Source organism: Plasmodium reichenowi, chromosome 14 (genome assembly GCF_001601855.1).
Source record: "Plasmodium reichenowi strain SY57 chromosome 14, whole genome shotgun sequence".
Taxonomy (NCBI): domain Eukaryota; phylum Apicomplexa; class Aconoidasida; order Haemosporida; family Plasmodiidae; genus Plasmodium; species Plasmodium reichenowi.
In genome coordinates, this window is record NC_033659.1 from 751,406 (window position 1) to 762,661 (window position 11,256).

Below are 11,256 nucleotides of genomic sequence, written 5' to 3' on the forward strand. Positions count from 1 at the left end.
ATATAACATATAATATAACAATTAATTTTTGTTATTTCCTATATTTAAAGTAAAGAAGGAATATAATATATATTTGATTCATTATATTAAGCCTTTCTATTTATTATGTACTTATTAAAACACGTAGAAAAAAAAAAAAAAAAAAAAAGGAATTATTTTCTTTTAATGAAATATAAAATTTTAAAAACATAATTATTATTCACCATTTTTTTGTATATATGAATTTATTTTCCTATATTATTTAAAAAAATAAAAATAAAAAGAATAAAATAATAAAATCATAAAACATTTTGGTAATAAAACCCAATTAATATACATAATATCATTTCCATTGTATTATATTATTACCAACTTGTTAAAAAAAAAGAAAAAGAAAATATGAATGAAGAGGAAAAAAAGAAATATCCATTTGATGAACTTAAATTAGATGAATCCATAATATTTTCACTATATATTCAGAAATATTTTTATTGTGCTAATATTCAAAAAAAAACCATACCTCCTTTAATAAAAAAAGAAAATGTTTTATTACATTCACAAACAGGGAGTGGTAAAACATTATGTTTTGTCATACCTATATTACAATATTTAATACATCATAGAAACAAATTATGTCCAAATGATGATAAGTTTATAAAAAGGAATGAGTTATTCAACAAGAAAAATGTTAATGATACAGTTTCATATAATAAAGATCAAATTGAACGTATTTATGAAACTCTTGGAAATATAAATATAGAAAAAAAAAATGCATATCGAGACATAAATATAGATATAGATATACGTAACTTTCTTTTATATACCCATAATATGTTAAGGAATACTAACGAAGAGGATATGTCCAAAAAAGTTGAAACCAACCAAAATGATAATAAGTTCATGACATATAAAGACAAAATAATAAGTGATGATCAAGTCAATATAATTAAAAAAGATGAAATAAATATACAAAAAAATTATAATCAGGAAGAAAATATTAGAAAGAATGATTTGCAAAATATTACTTTTTCTACAACATGTAATAGTAATTATAAAGATGACAAGCAGGAAACAAATAAAGAAAAACATGAACAAAAAATTGAAGAAAAATATAACGAACAAAATATACAAACAAATAATCAAACAAAAAAAACACATAATAATAATAATAATAATAATAGTAAAAAAAAAACACAAAAATTACTAAATATACAAGCCATTATAATAACACCAACAAGAGAATTATGCATACAAATTTATAACTTAATAAATAAATTTTTATTCTTCCTCAGATTTTATATTTCTCATATTTTAAGTAATAATATGGATAACAATGTATTAACAAAAGAAAACTTTTTTATTAATTGTCTCCTTTTTAGAGGGGCAGTTAAAATTAGTGAGGATATAAAAATTATAGAAAATGAAATATTAAAAAATAACAGATATCAAATCATAATATCTACCCCAGGGAAATTATCATCTTTATTAAATGAATACAATAATAAATATTTTAATACAAACGAATTAAAATATTTTGTATTGGATGAAGGAGATAAATTATTAGAAGATAGTTATATTAGATATATGGAAAATATTATAAAAAATATACAAACATATGATTATACGACATGTATTTGTAGTGCAACATGTTTACAAGAAGAAAATGTATATAATTTATTTCAAGTAAAAAAAAAAAATTTTATAAAATGTATTAATACAAATAATCAAGATAATTCATCAACTGTAATAAATACTTATCAAATGCCTGATCGTATAGAAAACTATTATATTATATTAAGAAATATAGATAAAGCATTGTTCTTATTTAAATTTTTAAATACCATGGTTAATGATAATGAGACGGTTATTGTATTCTTCCCAACGTGCTTATGCGTTGAATTCTTTTTTCACTTATTCAAAAATATCTTTAATACAAAAAAGACCAATAAACAAAATGAAAGTAAAAATAAAAAAAATAAAAATAAAAAAAATAAAAATAAAATATATAAAGGTATTCATAATGAGAATGTGGATAACATAAATGTGGATAACATAAATGTGGAAAACATAAATGTGGAAAACATAAATGTGGAAAGCATAAATGTGGATAATCATATTGATTATATATTCCAACTGAACTCCAAATATAATAACATATTTAGTGACGCAGATATGGCTAATTTTGTAAAACTCATTTGTTATATGAAAAAATACATTGGGGAAAAGAAAAATAATTTTAACTTTTTAAAAATACATAGAAAAATGAAAGATAAAAAAAGAGTGTCCACATATAATAAAATTATTAATACCTGTGTATCAAATAAAAGTACGAAAAAGAAAGAAAACCGAAATATAAATAGTCAAAGGAAAATTATTTTCTGTACAGATATTATAAGCAGGGGTATTAATATGGATATACATTGGGTAATAAACTACGATGCAGCAAATAAAAATATGACATATATTCATCGAAGTGGTAGAACGGGAAGATTTGATAAAACTGGTAAAAATCTTATCCTTTTAAATAAAGAAGAAAAAGAATATATATACTTTTTAAAAAATAAGAATGTTCATGTTGTCAATTTTAAAAAAACAGACATGTTTCAACATATGATTAATTATGAAAAGACATTATTAAAAAGTGAACATATCATAAATAATGATGCTTTACGAATTATCGAAATTAATCATAATAATAACAAAAAAAAAAATAATATTACAATAAATAAGAACCCTTTTTTTAATCTATATCCTCAAATTTTATATGATAAAAAACTTATAGGAAAACATCAAAATGGAGATTTACAAATACAAAAAGGAGAACACAAAAAAAACAAAAAGAACTTATTAATTTTAAACAAAAAATTGGTCATGTTCTTTTTAAAATATATAACCTTTTTTGTCATAGAGAATAGAGAAATATATTTACTTTCAACCAAAGCCTTTTTATCCTACATAGAATTCTATAAAAATCATCAATTAAAATTTATTTTTTCATTCAATAAATTAAATTTAACACACTTATGTTATGCATTCAGCTTGATTAAAATTCCCAAGTTTAAAGAGAAATCGAAAATAAAAATTTTTCAAAATATAAAGATTCAGCCATTTCAAATACCTTACAAAAATGAAGAAAAGGAAAAAAAAAGACAAGAACATTTGAAAGAAAAACAAATTGATATAACAACACAAGAACAAAAAAAAGAGAATCAAATAAAAATGCAGAAAAAGAAAAAAAGAAAAACTATTGTACAGAGAAAACATGAACAAAGAGAACTAGAACAAAATGAAATCGATTCTTTATTTTATGAAGAAAATTTATACAAAAAGTTAAAAAAAAAAAAAATTACAAAAGATGAATATGATAGACTTTTAAATATGGACGATATTGAGAAAATGTTTTCGTCGACATCCAAAACATCAAAATGTACAAATCTTACCAATAATACACATTTTTTTAAATCCAACCGAAAGAAAAGTAAAAAAAGAATGAAGACCTATAATATAAAGATAAAGAAAAACAAAAGAAAGAAAAAAAAAAGGTCATAGGCATAACATCATGAAAAGTTAATACATAGATGTATATATATATATATATATATATATATATATATATATATATATATATATATATGTATGTATGTATGTATGTATGTATTATTATTTATTTTTTTTTATGATTAATAACATTTTCCTTTTAAACGTAGCATTTTTAAAATGATCAATGTGGTCTGTATATTTTTTTTTTTTTTTATATAATTTATTTTATTTTTATCCTATTAATTTGTGCTTTTCGTTTTTATTTTTATTTTTATTTTTATTTTTTTTTTGTCTTTTGTTTTTTTGTTGAATTATAAAAACAAACTTTATTCCAACAATAATTTTGTCTGACTTGTTAAGAATTAAAATATATAATTGTATATATATATATATATATATATATATAAATGTATTAGTTTTTCATACATATATGTTTATATTTATATTAATTTAAAATAAAACAAAAAAAGTTTTGTTTATATATAAAATCAAAATAACTTTTTATATGTCTATATAATAAACACAATTAAAAAGTATAATAAAATGAATATTACATAATATATGTATAAAAGTATATGATTATGGAAGGTGATAAATATTATATGTAATTATAATATTTATGTGATATTTTTAAGATGAAATAAGAAGAAAAATATATAATACATATATATATATATATATATATATATATATATATATATATATTTATATATATGTATATATTACATTAAAATATTAAGTCAAATAAACATATAAACAATACAAATGTTATAAAAATTTATAATGGTTTATATTTAAAAAAAAAAGGATAAATGAGAAAATATAAATAGAATAATGATAATACATATATTTTAAATTAGTATTATAAAAATAAGCATTTAATAATAACAATATTTTGATTACTTATAATATAGATTAAGATGTTGATTCTTTTGTTAAGACAATTGTAGAAGCATATAATTCATCATCATAATATTTATTTAAAAAATTGAAAAATTTTTCTTTATCAATAATATATTTTCCATTCTCTAACTTCTGTATAATATTAATATTATTTACATTTTCTTTGTATAATTTTTGATTAAATAAATCTAATATAACTATTTCGGTTGTATTATTAATTGAACATAATTTTTTTAAAGGATCATATTTTTTTTCCTGGTTTGGTAAGAAATAGAAATTAATTTTTTTTCCTTTTCTATTTTTATTATATTCTTCAATTAATTCATTATATTGTTTTAATAAATCTAGATCTAATTTATCACTAAATAAAATAAATATTGGTGAAAATGCATTTAAATTATTCATGCTACTAATATTATTATATTTGAACAAATAATTTTTCTCATTAACTTTTTCATTTAAACTTTTATGATTACTTAAAATAAATGTGCTTATTTCATTCTCCTTTTTACTAACATTAATATATTTGTTTAATACATTTCCTTTTTTATTTACTAAGATACTAATAGGTTTAAAAGTAACATCAAATATGTCATATAATAATAATTTGTATATAACATTGTTTTCTAAATTACCTAGATAATAAACATCATCTAGATATTCTTCCATGGGCATATTGTTATTTTGATTGTTATGCATAGTGTCATTATTATCTACATCTTGCTTATTATTATTATTATTATTATTATCATCATTGGTTCTTCGTTTGTTTTTATCTTTTTCATCAACTTTCAATTTATTATTATTTTTGCTAATACCTTCTTGATTTTTTTGGTTTGTTGTGTCTAATATATTGTTTTCATTTTTTTCATTTTTTTCACTTTGTGTACTTTTTCTTTCTATATCTCGTATAAAAATAATATCCAGTTTGATATTTTTTTGTGCTAACTTCTTTTTAATTTTTAACAAAGTCTGTATATCCTGTTTGTTATCCTTACTATTATTAAAATAGAAGAAGATATAATCTGAATTTAGATTTTTCAAGTTATATTGATTATTATTTTTATCATAAACATGTTTAATATATGTAAAATTATTAATATGCTCATATGGAAAACCTTGATTATCATATAATAATAAATAATTAATATTATCATTAATAATATTCATATTACGATCTAATAAAACCATAGTAGGTATATTCATAATATTATATTTCTTAATTAATTTTAATATATGTTCTTTATCATGAAATATAACACTGTACCAATTATTCATGTTACTAAAATGTTTAATATTAAACATTAATTTATTATCCAATGGTATATATATAACATTCACATTATTATCTTTATTAATTTGTTTGTACATTTCTTTAAGTCTTTCTGAATATGTTTTGATATTTCTTGATTGTAAAAATCTATCTACATTATATGAATGAAAAAATAATATAGTATATTCTTTCAAAATATCTTTAGATTTAACTTTTTTTATATTCAAATAAAAATTTATAAACATTCTTATATTATTAAATATATTATTTATAATATAATAAAAAATATTATGTGATCTTTCATTATCTAAAACATTACTTAATAATAATTTATTATTATGTTTATATAAATATCTTCCCATCACTTTTTCGGGTGCACTTAAATTACTATTATCATTTATTATTTTATTATATAGCATTAAACTACCAAAAAGAAGAGGTATAGAAATACCCGTAGCCTTCATTAAACCTTTAAATGTAACTTTCCTTAAAGGACATTTCTGATTAGATAAATTAGCATCAAATGGGTTTCGTTTTCTTTCGTCATTATTCTTTCTTTTCAAATCTATATAACCTAACCTATAAAATGTTAAAATTTAATGGATAGGAGAAAATATAACATAATATAATATAAAAAAGAAACAAAATAAACCTTTTAACACAAAAAAAAAAAAATAATAAAATAAAAAAAGTTACGTACGTATATATGTAAATAAAATTTATTCATAATATAAGTGATATTATATACATACACACAAATATATATATATATATATATATATATATATATATATATATATATTTTTTTTACTTTCTATGTTGATTTGTATTCACTTTTGTTGGTACATTAACATGGTTTATGGTAAAAAATTTTTTATGATGAACCTAAAGGGGGAAAAAAAAAAAAAATGACAGGAAAAAGAAATAAATGATATTTAAATATTTATTCCAAATGTCAATTGATAAAATAAACAAATAAAATTTGCATATGTGTATGTATGTATGTATGTATGTATATATGTATTTATGTGTGTATTTATTTTATTTTTCAATCTTACTGATTTCACATTTTTGATACAAATTATATAAACTTGGAAAAGTACAAAAAGTATTAATTTTTTCATCATAAGTTTAAAAAGAATAGAAACATTAATTATTATTTTATTTTATATATTTTTTTTTTTTTTTTTATTTAGTGTATATTTAATTTTCCCATGAAATGGATTTTAATACATATATCTATATATTGTTACTTCACTTTAAATTAATTTCTACTTTATAAATTTCACAAATTTCCTTCTTATATATAATATATATATATATTTATTTATATATATATATATATATATATATATATATATATTTTTTGTACTCACAATATATGTATGTTTTATAATAAACTTACATATAATTTTTCTCTCTTAACATATAAAATAATATAAAACCCCCCTCCAAAAAAAAAAAAAAAAGAAAAAAAAAAACAAACAAACAAAAAAAAAAAAAAAAATTCAAATATTATTTGATATTTATTCTTTCCTTCCACACAATAATGAACTATATGTAATATACATATAATATATATATTAAAATATATTTTTTTGTTTTGTTTTTTTTTTAAAGAATTCATGGAAATATTATTTGTTCAGATTCTTCCATTTTAATTATCAAGAACAGAAAAAATGATAATAATTTCTTAAATAAAATGGGTATATTAATACATTAAAAAGGGTTTATAAATATATATATATATATATATATATATATATATATATATATATATATATATATATATAATATTATATGTTTATATTTGTTTATTTAATAATAAAATTTATATATTGTATACGAAAAATATATACTATATTTATACACATTTAAGAATCTATACTAGTACATATATGTATACAAGCATATACAATATATTAAATATATAAGCATATATAAAAAAACTAAGTTAAATATATATATGCATTATATTCATATATAATAATAGATATCTTTTTTTTTATTGTGTTAATATAAAGGAATAATAATATGTTTATAAAAAAATAATTATTTTATTTTATTTTAATAATAATTAAAACAAAAATGGGAACAAAGGTAATATCAAGAACATATATAATATATATTAATATATTAAAGTGATAATATTAAATAACGAATTTAAATTATATGATCTTAAAAATAATTATAAGATTTAAAATATATATAATTGTTACATATAACAAATAACATAAATGTATTATATCTTTATACTTTAAAATAATCCCATTAATGTTTATTCATATTTTATTAATATAAAAATACCTTATGAGAAATATAATATATTATACCCAATAACATTAATTTATGCTCAAAGATGAAAAAGAAATAATTAGGGATTCAATTTTATTCTTTCATATTAATATATATATATATATATATATATATTACATATATATTTGAACATTTGATAATATTATCATGGTTTCATAATTAAAAAATTCAATATTTATTATTGGCTTAACCTTATCTTTTTATGTTTCTCCTTTTTTTCTTTTTTTTTTTTAAGTTTTCAATACAGAAAAGAACATATATTATAAACCAATAATTTATTTATTTATGATTATGTTCATAGTTAAATAAAACTGTTTTTATTAGTGTAATATAATTTACAAACACAAAAAAAAAAAAAAAAAATAATAAAGTTAGAATTTATAAAATCATCATACATATATATAATTATAATATATATATACATTTATTTATTTATAATACATATTTTATACATATATTTTGTATGCATATGCTTCCATTAATTTTTTCATATTATTATATGTTCATCATCCAAAATTTGAAAAAAACTAGATCTTTTAATAAGTTATATATGAATATAAATAATATAGTATATATATATATATATATATATATATATAATATATTAATATAATGATGTTTTTTTTTTTTTTTATATATTATTTTTTTTTTTTTTGCTTCATCAATATTTAATTTTTGCAATTTTTAAATATATTTCATGTTATAACTTTTCCAATTGTATTTATTTCAAAACTATGAATTCATTTTATTGTATTTTAATATAATATTATATTATCCCATATTAAATATTTTAATTAATATATTTGCCTATCTACCTACTTTTATTTTTTTAAATTATTTTATAATAATACATTTGAAAAAATATATATATATATTTGCTTATTTTATAAAAATACCTGCGGAACAATAATAAGATTTTTTCATATGGAAATAATATAAGAAAAATATATACATATACATCATATATATAAATATATATATAGTTGTGTTATATTCATTTTATGTGGAATGAGTTTTTATTTAATTTTACCTTAACACACAACAATTATATTATTATCATAATATATATATATATATATATATATATGTATATATGACCAATGTTTATTTGTTTCTTAATTAAATTATTTTACTACATTATTTAACATTACCTTAATTTATATGAATTTTAATTATATATAATATTTTACTACATTATTTAACATTACCTTAATTTATATGAATTTTAATTATATATAATACATTTTTTTTTGTTTTACTTAGGTTAATTATAATTTGAACTTAAAAATATTTACATGTATGTAAAAATTTATTCTTATGAATTTATGTCATTTTTTACAAATACATAAATATAATATATATGCATATATATATATATATATATATATATATATATATATATATATATAATATCTATTTACTATATAATTTGTTTTTTATTTTGAAATAACTACTGTTTCTTCATTTTTATGATAAGATGGGAGATAATATAGTGTTATATTATTTTGATGCAAGGTGAGATTAAGAAAAAGTATAATTGTACATATAATATCTTTAAATAAAATCTACATATATTGTACATATATACATATACATATATATATATATATATATATATATATATGTGTGTACTTTTAATTTTTTGTAGGGGTAAAGCTGAATTGATAAGATTAATTTTTGCCTACCTTGGAATAGAATATACAGATAAAAGATTTGGAGTAAACGGTGATGCTTTTGTTGAATTTAAAAATTTTAAAAAAGAAAAGGATACTCCTTTTGAGCAAGTACCCATATTACAAATTGGAGATTTGATATTAGCTCAAAGCCAAGCTATAGTTCGTTATTTATCAAAAAAATATAATATATGTGGTGAAAGTGAATTGAATGAATTTTATGCAGATATGATATTTTGTGGTGTTCAGGATATTCATTATAAATTTAATAATACGAATTTATTTAAACAAAATGAAACAACTTTTTTAAATGAGGATTTACCAAAATGGTCAGGTTATTTTGAGAAACTTTTAAAAAAAAATCATACAAATAATAATAATGATAAATATTATTTTGTAGGTAATAATTTAACATATGCTGACCTAGCTGTTTTTAATTTATATGATGATATTGAAACAAAATATCCAAGTAGCTTGAAAAATTTCCCTTTATTAAAAGCTCATAATGAATTTATAAGTAACTTGCCTAATATCAAAAATTATATTACTAATAGAAAAGAAAGTGTATACTAAAAGGGAGAATATATAATAATATATATTAGTACACACACACATATACATATATATATATATATATGTGCTGTTTCCTCTTTTTTTTATATTTTTCATATTTCTTATATAACATTTAAAAATATTTCACGTACGTATTTTAAAAAGTATAAACATATTTATTTATTTATTTATATGTATGTATAAATTAAATTATTTTTTTATCCATGTTGATATATTATAAATGGAGTAATTTGCATAAATGCGTGTACATATATACCTACCTACGTATATATATATATATATATATATATATATATATGTTCACATTTTAACGCCTAATTATTCATTGAACCTTTTTTTTAAGTTATATAATATATACACCTTTGTGTCTTTACTTATATATTTCACTCACAACCACAACTACAATTATAACACATTTTTTATTTTTATATATAAAGTTAAGAATTATTTCTATAATTATTACTTCAAAAAATAAACAAATATATTAGATTTAAAGGAAAAAAGAAAAAAAAAAAATTTATGTTTATTTGAATTTAAAAAGTAATATATACATATATATACACACATATATATATTTTATATATAATCCTTTTTTGAAAAAAATGAAAACAAAAAATAATAGTAAAAATAACATGAATAATCATATATATATATATATATATATATATATATATATATATATTTATAAATAAACATACATTTTAATATACATAAAAAGAAATCTTATAATAACCCGAATACAAAAAAAAGAAAAAAAAAAAAAAAAAAATATATATATATATATATATATATTATTTATATGCGGTCATTTAATAATAATATGTTCCCCTTTACCTTTCAAATTATTTCTCATTTCTGTAAATGACTCATGATCACCTTTACAATATCATCCTTACTAAGATCCCTATTAAAAAAAAAAAAAAAATATACATATATATATAATATATATGATCATCTTCTTTTTTTTTTTTTTTTTTTTTTTTTTTTTTTTTTTTTTTT

At 17.3% G+C, this 11,256-nt stretch overlaps 4 protein-coding genes across 4 annotated transcripts in view; 2 read left to right on the forward strand and 2 right to left on the reverse strand.

Moving 5' to 3' along the window:
* Nucleotides 1-378: 378 nt before the first annotated feature.
* PRSY57_1418400 (ATP-dependent RNA helicase, putative) lies at nt 379-3,528 on the forward strand (the record flags this gene model as incomplete). Its single annotated transcript, XM_012909796.2, has 1 exon — nt 379-3,528. The coding sequence occupies one exon, from the start codon at nt 379-381 to the stop codon at nt 3,526-3,528; it is 3,150 nt and encodes a 1,049-aa protein (XP_012765250.2).
* A 906-nt stretch (nt 3,529-4,434) lies between these two features.
* On the reverse strand, nt 4,435-6,822 carry PRSY57_1418500 (thioredoxin-like protein, putative; the record flags this gene model as incomplete). The annotated part of the gene is made up of 3 exons (XM_012909797.2): nt 4,435-6,274; nt 6,507-6,580; nt 6,754-6,822. 3 exons carry the CDS (start codon nt 6,820-6,822, stop codon nt 4,435-4,437), a joined length of 1,983 nt encoding a protein of 660 aa, XP_012765251.2.
* A 2,666-nt stretch (nt 6,823-9,488) lies between these two features.
* Nucleotides 9,489-10,257, forward strand: PRSY57_1418600 (glutathione S-transferase; the record flags this gene model as incomplete). Its single annotated transcript, XM_012909798.2, has 2 exons — nt 9,489-9,526; nt 9,660-10,257. 2 exons carry the CDS (start codon nt 9,489-9,491, stop codon nt 10,255-10,257), a joined length of 636 nt encoding a protein of 211 aa, XP_012765252.1.
* An 849-nt stretch (nt 10,258-11,106) lies between these two features.
* The window catches only part of PRSY57_1418700 (putative membrane protein), a gene marked incomplete at both ends in the record, with an annotated part of 7,149 nt that continues 6,999 nt past the window's right edge, over nt 11,107-11,256 (reverse strand). The window contains one exon of the mRNA XM_020115280.1: nt 11,107-11,161. Within this exon, the coding sequence (XP_019969936.1) occupies nt 11,107-11,161 (55 nt within the window).